Source organism: Cupressus sempervirens, chromosome 4, assembly GCF_028749045.1.
Source record: "Cupressus sempervirens isolate cs-2001-9-10 chromosome 4, ASM2874904v1, whole genome shotgun sequence".
NCBI classification, from domain to species: domain Eukaryota; kingdom Viridiplantae; phylum Streptophyta; class Pinopsida; order Cupressales; family Cupressaceae; genus Cupressus; species Cupressus sempervirens.
Window position 1 is genome coordinate 693,025,349 of NC_143121.1, and position 19,841 is coordinate 693,045,189.

The 19,841-nt window shown below is 35.2% G+C and overlaps 1 protein-coding gene across 2 annotated transcripts in view; it reads left to right on the top strand.

Moving 5' to 3' along the window:
• LOC149563172 (transthyretin-like protein) overlaps nt 1-19,841 on the top strand; it is a 148,062-nt gene that overhangs the window by 86,885 nt on the left and 41,336 nt on the right. For both annotated transcript variants that reach the window (XM_089826560.1, XM_089826561.1), the window contains exons 3-4: nt 5,791-5,848; nt 6,113-6,214. In XM_089826560.1, the coding sequence (XP_089682686.1) occupies nt 5,791-5,848; nt 6,113-6,214 (160 nt within the window). The remainder of the gene's footprint in view (nt 1-5,790; nt 5,849-6,112; nt 6,215-19,841) is intronic.

Sequence of the window (19,841 nt, forward strand, 5' to 3'; positions counted from 1 at the left end):
ACAAACCCCAATGGGTTTCCTTTATGAGGCTATGGATAGGGCCAAAGAGGTTGTAAGAAATAAGTATAGGGGGAGAGCCTAAAATTTCAGCCCATATGGGATATTATTGATAGGAGGTGGAGCATTCAGCTTCACTAATCCATTCATGCAGCGGGGTATTTCCTCAACCCTTGTTACCGCTTCTCTCGATCATACATAGATCCCAATGGAGAGGTCATGGAGGGCTTCGGTGAATACATGCAAAGGATGGTACTTGACATTGTGGTGATAGACCTCATTGTGGCTGAGATGGAAGTGTATCAAAATGCAACGAGCAAACTATTCTTCTCAGCCTTGGCAAAGAGAGGCAAACAAACTCAAACCCCAAGTACAATATTTGGAATTTGGAGTCTTTCACATGCACGATAAGTAGATAAATTCTAAGCTACAAAAACTTACCCTCACCTTGCTTTCTAACTCTTTAATATATATCTTGTAGATGCTTGGTGGCAAAGTTGGGGTGAAATGTCCCAAATCTGCAAAAACTTGCTCTTTGCATCTTATGTCAGCCATGTAGCTCATCCAGTTATGAGCGTAATTGGAGCTTGTTTGAATCCATTCACACAAAGAAGAGGAACAAGTTGGCAGATAAACGCCAAAGTGACCTCATCTTTGTGCATTATAACGTCAAGTTGCACATAAGAAAGGTAATGTCATCAGAACCTGAGCCACTTCATCTAGATGACATAGATCCTTTTGGTGATTGGACAACATAGGAGCAACCTTCATTGTTCAACGAGGATGACATATATGAGTTGGAGAGGCAGGCTATGGAGGAGAAGGGTTTTGTAGCGAGAATGGACGACATTTAGGAGTAGGGCAGTGAGAGTGAGGACACTGACAATGAGTACAGTGATTTTGAGGATGAGGAGAATGAGGAGTCATTGCCAGGGCCAACACTAGCATCAGCACCACCACAGACGACTACTATGGCTAGAGCTGCTAGATCCCTCCCTCTCCCATAGTTTTTACTAGAACTACTGGGAGGGGGAAGAGGAAGATGTAGACTAGTTTCATATTGTACTTGACATATTTGCTTATCTTTTTACAAAGACAATTCGGTAATTTTGTGGTTTGCTTCAAAGTTCAGAGTCTCTGACTACATCGGGATTCCACATGATGTGATTTTGTTGCAAGTCATTTTTTAAATTCTCAATATTTTCCCAAGAAGTTGCTGATTTCTCTCCAATATTTGCCATTTTTTTTTGCCTTGCCAAGAAGTGGCAGAGAATGAGATTTTGAATGATGGTTTTAAGTTTTAGCAACTCAAGAAATTTGTACCACTAATACATTAATTTGTTTCAATAAAAAAGAAAAATAGTAAAAAAACTTAATATGATTCTTATTTACAACAGTTAACCAACACCATATGCTTAATTAGCATCCTCTGATGCAATATAACCACCTGCGTGAACACTAATCCTAACAAAATCAATATCCTTTTCTTTTTCTAAGAACCTTGGCTGAAAATTATTGCATTGGGCTCTATAGAACTTTTCATCTCTATCTTCTTTTTTATTTTTTCAAATCTCTATGACTGTAATGCATCTAACATGTTAGCTTTACCCTGCAAGTTGGCAAGATCACAGCCTTGATACCATTTGTTGTGGAAGTCTAGAATTAGATTTATATAAAATACTTGTGTATAAATATTCTTGCAATATATGCTTTATATTACATGAAGGAACTTTGAAGCAATATTTAATAATATTACTACCACCACCTTTCATAGAGAAAATGTTTTCAACTTCACTATTTGATGATAGAGGTAAGCAACAAGATTTCTAATATATAATAAGGGGGGCATGAATTAAGAGGACGTGACCCCTATGTACAATTCTTCGTTCAAACAACACATCGAGAATTACCAAGGTTAGGTAGATAGTGTGCTAATCAAGTCATACCCAGTCAACGCGGGTTTACCACAGATAGATTTAGAAATGCCACCTCATGTCAATGTACTAGACATACATTGGATGAACACTCGAACATATGCGAGTAGGATTTGTCCCGATGCAAAAACAATATACCAGCAGGCTTTTAATGTCCACGCACGTTGCCGCTAATTTGATAATCACGTTCAGTAAACATGATCATTGAGCATGCCCAAGGATATGCACGATCACTTAGAAGCCATATAGATATTTGGAGGACATGACAACTATTTGAATATCCATACAATTAATTATATATATATATATATATATATATAGATATAATAATATTTAATCAAAGGGTTGTCCTTTATGTTTACCTAATGTTTTATTTGAATGAAGACACTCTCTCTTAGCTAGGGAGGATAAACACGAATAAATATTACTTCAACATAATATTACAAATAACAATTTTAAGGATATCTCATTTGATATCTCAGAAGATTTTCACCATTTGATATCACATTCGATATCATGAGTATTGGTCTTCCAGAATATCGACATTTTATATTCACCAAGTACCCAAATGAGGTTTGATGTCACATTTGATATTAGGATTATTGATCTCCCAGAATATTGACATTTTATATTCACCAAGTACTCAAAAGGTTTTGATATTACATCTGGTATCAAGAGTATTGGTCTCCCAGAATATCGACATTTGATATTCACCAAATACTTTTGAGTAATGACCTTCCAGAATGTTGAGATGTTCACCAAGTATTGTGAGTAATGGCCTTCAAGAACATCAAGTTGCATGATGTTCACCAAGTACTTTGAGTAATGGTCCCTAGAACATCAATTTGCATAACATTCACCATTTACTCAAATTGTTTGATCTCATGGTACAAGTTATTGTAAGATCGTCACCTTACAATAACTTCTGCAAATACAAGTGATGATCATTTGGAAGTTGTCACTTCCTCATGATGTACACAAGGGGAAGGCCCATTATAGTTGCACAGTAGGTCTTTTCAACTCCCTTTGAATATCAATCATCTAAGCTCCTCATTCAAGATTACTTTTGAAGAAGTAGCAGACTTCCTCTTCCTGCAGTAACATTCTCAAAAAGAGATCAAGGCACATAGCTCTTATGAATTCAAAATATAGACAAATAAATGTAATTAAATTTAGATTATAAAATATAGTACAATAATTTGATGTTCTGAGACTCCATCTTAGATATTTGAACTGAGCTAAGGTTACTTTCAAAGAGTTCCACACATATTTTACACTTTGATGAATATAATAGAGAACTCCCGCTTAGTCAAATATTTCATATTTGTTATGGATATTCTAAATTTCTTTTAGAATGGACACCTCTCTTGATCTATATCAAAACTACTGACTTTGGCGAAGGCTGCTTGATGTTTCACTCTATCAGGACATTGATATGTTGAGTGACCATAGTTGTCACATTTAAGCATTGCATTTCAGAGTAATCTATATGCTTCCTTTTCCTTTTGAATTTAGGTTTCTTCTTCTTATCGACTTGGGTTGTGAGAACTTGTAAATCACCTCCAGTAGAACTATCACCTTGCGATATTAACATACACTCTTCTTGCATGCAGTCAGTCTTTAAACGAGCAAGTTTAGGAAGCTTGGATCGAGCACATACTATGTGTCTAAAAGTTTTCCATGATGGTGGCAGTCCCTTTATAGCTATCACGGCTAATTCTTTCTCATCATAGATTTGACCAATTTTAGAGAGTCAGTTCCTTGGTTTTGTTATCCTTATGAATTATGAAGCAATGGATTCTCCTTTGTTCATTTTAATGTTGGAGAGATTGTCTTTTAGAGTTAGAATTCTAGTGGTATTGTTTATCTCAAACATTTCTTCAAGAGCTTTAAGAATTTCATGTGCTGTATCTAATTCTGAGATAATGGGAAGTAGATGATCCTTAACACCGTCCACAATTAATTTCATGGCTCTAGTGTTATCCTTTTCCCATTTATTCAATTTATCACTCCCTTTTTGTGATTGCTTAGATTTTTCATTGAATTGTTTTAGGTCATTCTCCTTTAGGGTTGACTTCATTCATACTTTCAACCCTACATAATTTGAGTCACCTTCGAGTCTATCTTCTACCTTCATATTGCTCACCATTTTGATAGATAAAAAGATTGAGAATATTTAAGTGAGATTGAATAAAATAAAACTAATTAGGATCGTCTCTTAGACCTGCTCTGATACCATGTTGAAATTGACGATTAGACTTATATTAAATACTTATGTATATAAATATTCTTGCAATGCTTTATATTACATGAAGGAACTTTGAAGCAATATTTAATACTATTACTGCCGCCACCTTTTAGAGAGAAAACATTTTCGACTTCACCATTCAATGATGGAGGTAGGTGGCAAGATTTCCAATATATAATAAGGGGGGCATGAATTAAGGGGATGTGACCCCTACGTACAACCCTTTGTTCAAACAACACATTGACAATTACCAAGGTAAGGCGGATGGTGTGTTAATCAAGTCATACACAGTCAACGTGGGTTTACCACAGACAGATTTATAAATGCTACCTCATGTCAACGTGGCTAGACATACGTTGGATGAACATTTGAACATATGCCAGTAGGATTTTTCCCTATGCAAATACAATATAGCCACAGGCTTTTAATGTTCACACACGTTGCCGCAAATCTGATAATCACGTGCAGTAAACCTGATCATTGAGCATGCCTAAGGATATGCACGATCACCTAGAAGCGATATAGATATTTGAAGGGCATGACAACCATTTGAATGTGAATTGGTGAATACATACAAACTTTGATTTACAATTATCATATGATTATATATATACAAATTAATATAAGAACACACACACACACACACACACACACACACACACACACACACACATATATATACACACATATATCCATACAATTATATATATATGTATGTATATATATGTGTTTCTATAATAATATTTAATCAAAGAGTTGTCCTTTATGTTTACGTAATGTTCTATCTGACTGAAGCTATAAAACATCAACATTTGTAATGTCCCTTCTAAATTTTTTCATATTTTTCCTTTGATAAATAAACCTAACACACTATGTTGATTGCATAGTAAATCTTAAATATAAATATATTTGAAAAATGAAATTTTGATTATAAAATTTTCTGTGTATCTCTAAAAGCTGTAAAGCTTATTCTTTAGCTTCTGTAATTTTTATAACAAAGCAGCTGTTCCCTTTGTATAAAGTTATTGAAATGTTTCTTATTTCTGCTTAATCTAGGAATTTGTCCACTATCTTGTCAAGAAAAATGAAGGACTTTAGTCCTAGAGGTGTTCCGGCCTCAGGCTGTTAGAATATTGATTCATATTCCACAAGGAGTGAAATAAATATAACATGTATTTTTTTGAAGTTGCTTACTTCTTGTTTGGTGTCACTAACTTGACAAGAAAAATTAAGGATTCAGTCCTAGAGGTGTTCCATTCTCAGGGTGTTAGAATCTTGATCTCTATTCCAAAGGAGTGATAAATAAATATAAAAATCTTGATCTCTATTCCAAAGGAGTGATAAATAAATATAAAATGTATTTCTCTGAAGTTACTTATTTCACATTGTTTGGTGTCTCTTACTTTTGTTTCATTGGTTGTGATTCTTTACACACCACTTAAATTAAACTTTGATCTCATATTTCTATAATTATATTACATATATTGATATTTAAAAGAAGGGGAACATTATAGAAACGACTTTATTGGTGATTTTGCACCTACATTAGCTATCTTTTCATTGAATAAAAGGGTTTTGACAGCTTCTGAAACTATTTGTTGACAATGACAGGTGGAGCAAAGGAGAGCAATCTACCGCATTAAGCACTGCGACAGACTTAACTTTGAAGGTGCCTAATAGCATTTATTATTTATATTTACAACAGTACATGCAATATAGCATCTGCTTTAGTGCCAATTTCACCATAATGGCGATAGTGCAATTTGAGCAGTGGAGATGACATGATGCCTGTGTTTTACAGTCAATATACTTTTCCGGTTGTCATTCTGAGATGAACTTTGCCATTTTTAATGTCAGCAGTATCATCTGCATCTTTAACTATGCACAAACACCTGCCATCTAGTCATTATAACCTTGAAAAAAAACTGCACAGGAGCTTGTTGACTGGAATCACAAATACAAGGAAAAGTTCGGGTTCACTTTTCTGATCTGTGCCTCTGGAAGAAGCACTCCTCAAATATTGGATGCTTTGAAGGTCTGGTTCTAAACTTGAACTAATTCTATATCTGAATTTTCATATTCTATTCGCTACGTCTCAAGCAGTATAGCTTCTAGGGTACTCTTCATTTGAATTAATTATGAAAGTAAATGAAATTGAGTATATCAAGATGTCTCCATTTGTTTGTTCTATCTTTTGGATAAGTTTAAACATGTAGTAACCTACATTTACATGGAATTGACATGGCAAACTGAAATAAAAATGGAACTCAATTACTCGGGCTTAAAATAGGAAGAAGATCGCGAAAAAAAAGAGAAAAAGAAACACTAAAATTAACACAGGATTTTATAAGCAAAAATTAGAGGATTTTTTATTTTTTGAATAAAGGGTAACAACCTATTTATTTATTCTAATTTATTTTATTCAATATCCCACATTTTAAATGTGAGCATCTAATAAACTGTAGCCTATATCTGGTCTATTTGATTTGACATGGCATGGGTGACAAGTGCCTTTTAAACCTGGCAAATGCATTTTTTTCCTCTTATATGCTACTATGAGCTAGACTAGTATTTTGGCTGGGGGTTCCACTGCTAATTCCTGGAGAGTTTAGATATATGGAAGGATTGGGAATTACAGAATACTACTTGTCAGTAGATAGATTACACATTAGATTACTTTTGTGTACACTTGCCAGGAATAGTTGCTAAGGCTCATCAGTTGGATTGAGTAGTTTGGGTAGTTGCTGACAACTGGGAAGTCCTTAGCAACTGTTGGTAAGTTTAACTATTTCCTTCAGTCGGAACAAGGGGAACAAGGGATGACATCGTGCAAAGAGTTCTCGATCCCAAACTTGGTGTGAAGTGCATTGATGAATATAACATAATTGTTCTCTCAGATCATATTTTGTTTGGTATTTCTTATCTAGTTCAATTCTTCCCAGGTAGCTTGCTGGAAATATTGTCATTGATGTCAAAGGGTTTCATTCTTGTATGGACAAGATATGTGACATAATTGTTCTCTCAGATCATATTTTGTTTGGTATTTCTTATCTAGTTCAATTCTTCCCAAGTAGCTTGTTGGAAATATTGTCATTGATGTCAAGAGTGAAGCTGAAGTTATCATTTGACAAAGTTATCATTAATGTTAAAAGAATTTGTTGTAATTGATGTCAAAGGAATGAGAGAGAAGGTTTGCAAGAAGAGGAAGTGAAGAGTGCAACGATATCTCAGTAAAGGAAGATAAAGTTTCTGCGATTAATTAAGAGACACCAATATTACAAAGGAAATGAACAGCAATGTTTATTATTAAGAAGATACTTGAACAGTGGCTTTAAAGGTAATCTTGAAAGAAAGGTCGACTCATCAAAAGGTGGCCAATGACAAAGAAGAAGTGTCATTATGTAAGCCAACTCATAGTCAAGAGCAGCGATAAAGTCAAAAGGAACTGATTCATTTAGAAAACATAAGTAATGATTAATTAAAAGACGTGATGTCTTTTACCGACCAAATGGTGCAATGTTATGAGGAATTGTTCTTAGTGCTATAACAAACGAGGGAAGAAAGTGCAGACCACAAAATGGAAACATTCATGGATGGAGAACTAGAAATTATAATGTTGATGTCACAGGTGCAATAATTAGGGACACATAGCACGACATTACATATATGGTTTTGTGAAATCACATAAAAGGAAACTCAACCAAGACAATGAGCAGAATAAAAATGATGAATCCATGATTATTCACTACATGTTTCATATGCAAGTGGTAGCTCCTAGTTTGTAAGGAGAAGCATGTGTTCATGGGTAGATATGTATGAGATTATCCTTTAGCCCCTTGAAGAAAAGAATGAGATGATCAAGATTGTTGAAATTTGCAACGCAAGAACCTAGGGATCAAAGAAAGAGCAAAACAAGAATGCCTTCCACAAGCAAGATTATCGAGAAAAAATTGCTACATTCCTTAAGTGCAAAAAGAGTACAGTATTGCAAGATGAATTGCAATGAAGAGAAAAAGCTTAAAAAAATGCATGTCTCTAAAAATAGAGAAAAAGCTAAAAAACATGTTATGCAAAGTAAAGTGCATGATATGCAAATTGGAGGTAAAAAGGGAAACTAGATTGAACTAAACTAAATTTGGTTCAACTAAGTGAGCTTAAGCTAGGCACGCTTGTGCTAAACATGTGCTCAATTAAGTGGGAGACAAGAAAGCTCATGCACTCAGGTCAAAAACCTGAAGCACCCGGTGCGCATATACACCCGGTGCGGGTGCGTCAAATACCCGAGTACCCCCGCTGGCCGAAAATGCGCCGCCGCACCTTGGCTGCACCGGTCGAGCACCTGGGTGGTTCGCGGGTGCTCGGGTGCGTCACAGGTGCTTAAGTGTGGGGGTGCTCCTAAGGTGCGGCCGACTGAATGGCCCAAAAAATTTTAAAAAAAAAAAAATTCTTTTCTTTTTTAATTTGTTTTTTATGCATGCTTAGAGAGCAATTGGGATGATTCCATTCTCATTATTGACATTTTGTCATTTTGTCGATTGTGCTCACTTTGATATGGCTATGATACATTATTTTATTTCACTGTTTCATGCTACTCGGCTCATTGTCATCATGAGCATCTTTATGATATGTCATATATGATATTCATATTTGAACAATGAATTTTGAATCTTGCATCTTGAACTAAGTTAATTTGTTAAACGATCATTGGTAATAGTCATGAAGTTTCAAGTTTCAAGCTTGAACTTATTGTTTGTGAATCACATTTCAATTTTCTCTATTCAACTATATTTGGTATGTTATATAATATATTGAAGTATCATTTCATAATTAGCATTTTTCAGTCATATATATTATATATATACTATGCAACCACCCCCCCTCCCCCCCTTTTGCACCCCCACCACCGCACCCCTGTCGTCCCCCCACCATCCCTAAATTGAGGCCATTCCTGCACCCGAAACTCGTCTCGACGTCTCCCGCACCACCGCACCCCCACGCTAGGGTAACACTGAAAAAGATCTAACCATGAAATGTATAAATGGGTCAGGGCAATTAGGCCTGATTAGGTACCCATGTACAATGAAAGCTTCTCTAAGAGGAGAAAAAGTAGGTAAACCACATTGTTGGTGTTCCAAAGATTTGCTGCAAATGTAATAGCACTGCCATAATGTATTGGTATGTACTTTCCAAATGGTAGCCACCTCTCTAATATAGGATGAAGTATGGATAGACATGTCTCTTCACGGGACATTCTTATTCATTAGAATGTAATAAATAAAATGACAAATAAATATCTTATATATTTAATATATATATTTATATATATATCTCACACTTATATATGTAATATATATATACACTTATATATGCATTATAGTTTATCCAACTAAAGCTACCAATTATTAACACTCCCTCTTAGCTTAGAGAGGATAAACAGGATTCATACACAATATGAATAACATATTACCTCAGCGTAAATAATGGTTTTTAGAATGTCAACTCATATGACATCTGATTGATGTTACAAACATCAACACTCCCTCTTAGCCAGGGAAGATAAATGGTGTAATCATATTACATATCTTGTGATCACATAACACATGATATGAAGTATCATCTAACATATAGTACTTAGTTTTACATATCACCAAACATGTGATATGAGGAATCACCTAACACGTGATACTTAGTTTTACATATCACCTAACTCGTGATATGAGGAATCACCTAACATGTGATACCTAGCTTTACATATCACCTAACTCGTGATATGAGGAATCACCTAACATGTGATACCTATTTTTACACATCACCTAACTCGTGATATGAGGAATCACCTAACAGGTGATACCCAATTCTAGATATCATCTCAATATGATATTAGAGATATGGTTTGACCAAGAATATCAAGTCTCATGATATGTACCATAACTCAAAATTGTTCAAAGGTAATGTGCACTTACCATAGGAACATTCATAATCTATTGTGACTGGTTTCAGCCACCACACGATGTCTATCACAATCTAGAAGGTCATGGTCTGTTTAAGGAACTGAATTCACCATGCTAGAAATCATCTATCATGATTTGTTTCAGCCATCACATGATGTCTATTATGATAGAAGATTAAGTTATTGTAAGATTGTCATCTTCAAATAACATCAACAAATACAAGTGATAATCATTTGGAAGTCGTCACTTCCTCATGATTTACATAGGGCCCATAAGGCATTAAATGAGTTCAATAGTATAATAATCAAATAAATCAAGTTTACCTCATAAGTGTTTCACCTTCAACAGTGAAACTCCCTCTCAATCACTATGATTGAGATTGTCATAAGTTATCTGAACCCATCTACTCCCTCTGAAGCTCGAGTTCATTGACATTTTGACCTCTTTGAAGATGCTAGACTCCCAATGGTGTAATCAAATTACATATCTTTTGATCACATAACACATGATATGAAGTATCATCTAACATATAATACTTAGTTTTACATATCAACTAACACATGATATGAGGAATCACGTAACGGGTGATACAAGGAATCACCTAACACTTGATACCTATTTTTACATATCACCTAACTCGTGATATGAGGAATCACCTAACAGGTGATACCCAATTTTAGATATCATCTCGATATGATATTAGAGATATGGTTTGACCAAGAATATCAAGTCTCATGATATTTACCATAACTCAAAATTGATCAAAGGTAATGTGCACTTACCATAGGAACATTCATAATCTATTATGATCGGTTTCAGCCATCACACGATGTTTGTCACAATCTAGAAGGTCATGGTCTATTTAAGGAACTGAATTCACTATGCTAGAAATCATCTAGCATGATTTGTTTTAGCCATCACACGATGTCTATCATGATAGAAGATTAAGTATTGTAAGATTGTCATCTTCAAATAACATCAACAAATACAAGTGATAATCATCTAGAAGTCGTCACTTTCTCATGATTTACATAGGGACCATAAGGCATTAAATGAGTTCAATAGTATAATAATCAATTAAATCAAGTTTGCCTCATAAGTGTTTCACCTTCAACAGTGAAACTCCCTCTCAAATCACTATGATCGGGATTGTCATAAGTTAACTGAACCCATCTGCTCCCTCTGAAGCTTGAGTTCATTGACATTTTGACCTCTTTGAAGATGTAGACTCCCTTTGAATCTCCCTCTGAATCTGAATTCCATATGCTTTCGTCCTTGTGTTTCAAACATTTCCTTTTATAAGGTGAGCCCATATAGGAAATATAACGCATGAATCAATTTTCATCCTTCATTCCACCTTAAATACATGTGTGGGAGCTGATGTTTCTTATGCTCATATGACCCAATTTCTTTTTAACTTGTTTCTTATATTTTGATCTCATATTCTCTTCATGATTTAGTCCCTCTAAATCAATAAGATCAAGATCACCAAAGGTTGACCAAATCACATCCTCTATCCCGCTCCATCTCTTTCAAGGTTGCCCATAATGAAATGTCAAGCTCCCTCTAAATCTCAATCTCCCTCTTTTGCTGCAAGAACATTCTCGGAGGAAAAGATCAAGGCACATAGCTTTTATAAAAATAAGAGAGAGAGAGAGAGAGAGACTACAATAATAAATAGTTTGCATAATGACATAAAATCATTTCAATAACATATACAAAGATGTAATTTAAATATATACTTTGAATATTAAATGTATATATGCATGTATTCAATATACTAAGTATATATCTTTAATCTTGAACTTTCTCAAAAGAATCTAAGGTCCTTCCAACAGATCTATCTTCTGGATACCATGTATATTATTTCTTTGTTACATTTGCAGTTGGCTCTGATACCGTGTTGGTGTTCTAAGGATCTGCTGCAAATGTAATAGCACTGGCATAATGTATTGGTATGTACTTTCCAAATGGCAGCCACCTCTCTAATATAGGATGAAGTATGGATAGACATGTCTCTTCATGAGACATGTCTATTCATTAGAATGTAATTAATATAATGACAAATAAATATTTCATATATATATATATATCTCGCACTTATATATAATATATATGTACACTTATGTATGCATTATAGTTTATCCAACTAAAGCTAACAATTATTAACACACATGATAGAAAACTCCTCTCCTAAACTGAGAGATGCACTACATGCAAAAAAACATGAAATGTTGAAGGACAGAGAAGCCTCCAAGAAAATGTCCCCAAAAATAAGAACATGAAGAACATCCATGAAGCACAAATAAGCTGTAAACAAATGTCGAATGATAATTGCTTAAATGCTGAAATGGAGAACCTCCATGAACAAAGATGATGATTAGGATCAGGAAAACATTGATCTGCATGAGTGATGACACTAGTTGAACAATGAACAGATGTAAAACAAAAGGAAAATATTTCTCAGTCGAAAATACAGATTTCACGACTTTGTATGAATGACCCCAACAACAATGTTCAACCATTCAAGAGCAAACTGTAAGTGGAAAATATAGGTGCCAATAGTCCAGAGAACTGATCTGAGGATTAAATGCTCTATCTCATTGCAATACAGCCAGTGCATCTGACTGGTATGTAGGAACAAATACTGAATATGTAGCTCACTCCAAAGTGAAACCAAGGAAGGTTTAGCACCAACAGTAGAAACCCCCCCATAATGTTGACAATGGAGAGGCACGATAAGTGCACTAAAGTTTTGTATCACCAAGTCGTGCATAAAGGAGAATCTAGAATCCCCACTCCCCAAAATGTTGTCAAGGGAGAGGCATGACAAGTCACTGAAACTGTGTATCACCAAGTACTGCATAAAGAAGAATCAAAATGTATAGAAGAAAGCACCTGTGACTGAAAAAAGGTTATGCATCCAATGCACACATGCACAGGACATGGATCACTAGGATGTTGTCATGAAAGGACACCCATCGAACACTTACATTTCTGTGTATGCACAAAAATCTTTACTAGTTTCTCTCTCTAAAATTTGCCCCCCTTGTCTTTTATATTAATACGAAAACACTAAAATATCATAAAATTTATCAATCAAGATGTTGCTTGAGCATGGATCTATTCATACCTCAATAAACATTCTATTCTTTCATTTTTTAAAAATTGGTCATCTTGAATTTTTTGTTCCCACCGTAATCCTGTTTGCCTCTACCTCTTTGGATGATATACGCTTTTCACTAGATGCCATATGGTATTTATGAGCTTAAGAAATTATGGAACTTTTTGTTATATAATGATTTGATAATCTTTTCCTCACACTAGAGGTTTTTGTTCTTTCCCATCTTTAAGGCTTAATAGGGATGATGCTAGCATATCTAAGAAAAGATATGGGAAAATATAGTACGGGCCAATCTATAGTACCTGAAAGGTAAAAGTAAGGTATCGTAATACTTGAGAAATCTAAGGAAAAATGTCAGTAATCTTGATTCATAAATTATATGTACAAACTTGAACAAATTGAAGTTAGATACTTGGTTTATTAGAGGTAGATACTGTATTCAATAACATCACACAAATTTATTTATAATCTAGAATTAATCGAAACTATCTTCAAACAAGTAACCCAATATTACTTTTTGTTTGCCATAAAACCTCAGCTTCTTGATCCCTATTAATTATCAAACGTCTCTTAATCAAATGAGAAATCACAGTGAAAGTGTAGTCATTTTCTCATTAATTAAAATTGAAGCTTTTTGGCTGTGATATCTTTTTCAATACAGTCTCCTTTTTGAGGATTTAGTGTAACAATAAGTTGTGTTGAGTACACACCATTGCTTAATGTAAAGAAGATTGAAAGTCTCTGTCTCCTTGTTTGGCAAGCCACTGCAGTTGTTCACAAGAAACATCAAAAATGGTGGGATGCATTAGTGTTGAAAGATCCCTTTCTAGTGCTGTTCTGGTTTTTCTGAGTTTCAACTTTCTGCTTGGAGGGTTTTTGTGAAGGTTTTGACGGTTTTTTATTGTTTTTGGTTTTCTGATGGTTATTTAAATATGCTTGTTTTAAGCCAACGAAAGAATGATCTTGAATGCAAAATGCAATGAAATGTTTGATTAATAGACAATTTCAGAATTCTAATTTATGTGACAACAAAGCAATAATTTAAAACTTGAGAGATTTATTCCACTGAAATGGAAAGTATCATACCAGGAGTCCAAATCTATGCTTGGAAGTGAGTGCTTTATTAATGGATCTGATAAAATCACAACATAGGTACCTTCAGGAAGTTTTAATGTCACCAATGTAGTTTATTTTCATCTACTGTAATTATCAAAAACAATTATTACAGGAATAGATTGAACTGCTAAATATTTTGCTTGGCCTGAGGCAAGATTATTGAATCTGACCACTTTTTCCACAATGAATTACTGATATCAAATTCATATGCCTGTCATATCTTCCTTTACTTGCTAATTACTACTTACTGCTGGCAATGAATTTCTTACTATTACCAAACCCTAAATGCCGTTGTTTAATGAAATTGGCACCATAGATACCTCCAAAGTGGTAGGGCCAGCTAGGGGAAGCCATTTGGGGTATGGAGAAAGGTATGACTGCTTTAATTGCCTCCAAAAATCTGATGAATTGACTGCTCTAAGCCTATACCTGCTGCTATAAGCCTGAATTGATGAACAAATAGAAATCTTGAATGAATTCCTCAGTTCGGTGAGTTGGGGTTGTGTCTAAATCTGACTGCCTTCAAGGAAATGTTCTTCCTCAAAGTGTAATACTAGCGATCTGAATTTGCAGACCGCAATTCCCAAAAAGGAGCTACGAAAAATTGACCCAAATGAAGGCGCATTTTTCTTTTTATTACTTTTCCTCCTCCTCCGAGTGGTTCAAACCCTATTAAGGGTTTCACAACTTTATTAATGAATTTGATTTTATTAAAATTCCTCTTCCTAGGACTTCAAACTTCAAGGACCTCCTAGTCATTTTTAAAGTTGGCCCCTTTAATAACTTATTACTTAGGAAAATACCCAAGCCTTATTACATTTTATTATAATAATAAAGTTACTTTATAAGTTCACTTTAATATTATTTTATGGAGTCCTACTTAGGAAAATATTTAAGTATATCTTGATTTATTCATAAAATGCATATCTAGATGCAGAACTAGATTGACTGAAGCTCTGTTATCATTGACGAAGCCTGAGTCCTGCAGGCCAACTGACATTCCTCTTAAAAATTAGGGATCCTCTCTAAGAGCAAGTTGTCTACAAACAGTTGAAACTGCGCAAAAGGATCTTCCTCTACTCCATGATCCTCTAGGTGGTCATCCAGTCAATCGCCAGTTCTTACAAATAGGATACCTCCCTAAAATGTATGAATTGTCATCTGAAAGTCCAAAATGGGTCACAGAGCCCCTGCAAAGCTCCATGACCTTCGAAATTAGCCCCCTGACCATATGGTTGAGTAATATAGGAGTAGACAACATCATCGCCATAGAGTAACCATTCGTGAATGCAGATCATCCCAACTATGTGAGAATGAACCCCATCATGCCAAGAAGTCCATACAAATGGCCACCTTGTCTTGTTGTCATAATTCAGACTCACAACCAACATGATATCAAACGTGTTATCCAACCAGTGCTAATCCAAGGAAATCACCCCTTACTATGTGTCTATCCAAAATAATATTTCTTAGACTCCCATATTGCTAAATTGCTGAAGTAGTGAATGCCAACTCAGGGAATGCTATATGATTCTGACAAGGACAGCCACTACTCCAAATAAAGTCAAGGAGCATGAAGTCACATATCAATAAAGATATTGTTGCCCTATCCAAGAACAAGTGATACAACCAAAGATGAGTTATGGACAACTCATAGACAACTCATGAATGGCTGGCTTACTAGGATTATGTCAATAAAATCACCATTATCATCAAGAATGTCATTAACAACTAAATTATTTGAATTAGCCATTCTATGTACAACATCCTGCAATGAGTGATGGCTGTCCTGAATATGTTGAAGACCGAGCTTGGCTTGATGGGCCAATAACCTGGTTTATCTTTCCCTTTCTAACCAATTCTCATAAAGTTTTTGAGACTGCTCTATGTCAGAAGCCCCAAAGAGTTTAAAGTCAGTCCTAGAAGGAGATGCATCCAAGAATTTACCATGCCCAATTCTTGGATCTTGTGTGCCAATAACAATAGAACCCATATTACTCAACTCAATGTGATTAGAGGCTGTAATGTCATTAAAATTTAAGGATTTATTACAGCTGTTCGAAATCAGACAATTAGGACTGATATCTTCACCTTTATCCCGATTTTAAGAGCCTCAAAGTCAAGGCAAACATACTTTTAGCTATCCCACTCTTAGTTGCATTCATTAGTGCATTAAGCACGATATATTGAACTCTTGGACATACCTTCCAAGAGATACCTTCCCAGGGATTTCAACCATTGCACACCAAGTTCCACGTTTGTGCCTCCACCAATACCAACCGCAAAATAATCATCTATGAAAGAATAACTGCCTGGTGCAATAGATAATTGTGGTATTTTTTTTTGTGCAACCTATTTTGGAACCATTTGCTAGCATGTCAACGAATTTGTTAAATTTCTCTACTTCTAGCACCTTATTGTCAACAAAGCTTTCATTAATGAAATAATGAGCACTGCTATCTACCATGCATAACACCTGTCGCTCCTATTGGTTCCCAAAACTATAGATTGAAATCCTATGAGCCTTGCCTGCTTGATGCTGGGATATCCAACCGGTTAAGGCCAACTTGACGGGATTGATCAATGTGATCCAAATCCTTTGCGCTTCTGGCTTTGCAAAACCAAGGCGGGGGTACCTAATCCTGGACGAAAAACTTTGATCCAAGATGCTTATAGCAGATTGATTAGAATGCGAATGTATTGAAAGCTTCTAAAATGGCAAGAATTATCGAAAACTTCAAACTTGCAATTTATAAATTAAAAATAAAAGTAAATGATTGTATGAATGTGATAATGTTTTAAATAAAGAATGAATGCAACAAATGAATATATTAATTTCTCAGTGGAAAGAAATGAAATAGTTGCCAGCATATGGATTATGAATCAAGAATAAAAGACTAGTGCTTAATTAAATGGGCAATCAGAGTCAACATTATAAGTTGAAACGTACAACGTTATAAAGTTCAATGTATTTAAACTATAAATAATTTTAACAATTTAGACGCGACGGATCAATTATATGAACGCAACTCTAAACTAGTCTAGGATGCACTTTAACTCTTGCAGAGACAAACTAGACATAAATACGGAAATAATAAAATATTTTACAGTATCTATGTTTATCAAGTTTAAAATGCAATAATCACCCAGTCCACTCATCCTAATTTTAAAATATTTATAGAAAATAAATAAAAATATTTATAAAGGACACAACTTAATAATAATTTAAAACTCTAATGCAAATAAATGAAAATAAACATTTCTTACTAATTCGGAAATAAAATTGTACTGGAGACACTCCTTACGGACGATCCACCCAATACAGTCCAACTCTAGAATCAAACAAGAGTTCATTCGATAATCCACCATCCAAAGGCTTAGTTCAAAAAAAAATTCTTTGCCAATGAAAGAATATAATATATCATAGAGCATGTATATGTAAAATCTTAGAATATCAATGTGAATTGTTTTTTGTTTGATTTTACATCTTATATTTATAAAGTCTCAAGGGGTATCGGTTACTTTCTCAAGCACCGCACCTCTTCCAAATAAATAACTGAAAATTAAATAAAAAACATATGTAAAATGGTGCATAATATAAGTTTATTATTTAGCTCTAAAAACCATGCTATCAAAGATAATGAATGGAACGGCGTGACTTTAAAGGTTAAGAACCGCTTGGAGATTTTAAACATTCCATATGACTTTGTCCCTTCTGACTGTAATGATCTCACGAGCTTCTGTCTTCCTCCAATCAGCGTTGCTGCAGTTATTTCTAATTTGAAGACGGTGACTGTAATGTTCCATCCGTTCTATTGTATGCCGCATCGTTCCCTTATTACCTTCGGACTATAATGATCTCACGAGCTTCTGTCTTCCTCCAATTAGTGTTGCTGCAGTTATTTCTAATTTGAAGACGGTGACTGTAATGTTCTATCCGATCTATTCTATGCCGCATTGTTCCCTTATTACCTTCATACTTGGTGATTGGTGATATCACAAAAGAGAAACACTTAATCATTTGCCGTGAATGGTCAAGTGGCTCACTATTTTTCATCCTTAAGTATCCTTCAACATCACTACTCTTGGTTCAGTCTTTATTCCAAAACCTTGTGTTCACTGTGTTTTCATCATTCAACTTCATAGTCGAGGTTTTCCAAAAAAATCTTCCGCTCCTCATCTGCACGTGTTCATTCATACTATGCTCTGTTGCACTTTAATTGTATTGTAATCATAATTTTTCTTTAAATCTGACGTGTTATGTTTGGACTTTATGCTTCATGGCAACTCGTCATCCTGCGACAACACATAACAACGCTAGATATCAAAAAAAAAAAAAAGGTCCTTGGCTCTAGCAATTCTGTTGAATACATGCATTTATCAATGGAGATGCTGAATGTTAAGATAATAATCTTTCTATTTGACTCTGCCGTATACATTCATGGAATCGTGGGCAAGTCTCATACTCACTTTTCCCCTTCTTGTTGAGGCCTAGCTTTTATCACCACCACTGTACAAGTGTGAACCGTTGGTTTATGTAGATTACATATTCATCAGCGTCCTTATCCCTCACCAAGTCATGCAATGCTTTATTCACGACTGCATACATACTATTGCTGGGAATATAGTAGAACTATACTGTAGATGACTTGGCAATGTGAATCCCTAAAGATTATATAGATCATCTCAGTTTATCATGAATCATTGTGAATGCCATGAGAGAATGGACTGTCATTTTGACTTGAATACTTTGTTCAACATATGTTTTCAAACCTGCTTATCTGCCTTAATCTACTCTCTAGCCCTTTAGTTTCCTCATTGTTTACCATATGGGGTAAATAGTTTAACGCATACAAACAATAGAGAAGACAATATATGCCGAAGGGATTACATAGTGCTTAATGATGATTACAACCATGATCCAAAGTTGTACATATATCATTCTGAAGAACCTTCCCAAAAGGTCCCATCGGCCACATGTCGGCTACATAACAATTACCGACTACATGCTAATCTACTCGTTGGTTGTTTTATAATTTTACTGACAACATCATCCCCCTAAAAAAGAAAAGTTGTTTCTGGACGACAATTACAAAATATCCACCCATGCCGCTTTCTCTGCTTCCAACTCCTGGGCACATTGAGCCAAGTGTCGTTGTACTGCCTTCAACTGGATGATTAGCTCCTCCCAAGCTCTCTATGTATCCACCAAGACAGCTTCACGTCCAACACCTACTCCAAGTGCCTCAAAGCGTATCACCACTCTGGAAAGGCTTTCTCTAGTGCTCTCTACCTTTGGTACACAGACACTCTATGCCTGCAGCAGCTCCGAGTCTCATCAATTGGTCACATTTCTCACAACTGATAACTGCACCGATTGGGGGTACAGGGTCGAGGGGCAGCACCCTCGCGGGGTTGCCAAGACCAAATCAGCACCCTCAAACTCACACAAAAGTCTATGGAACACACCA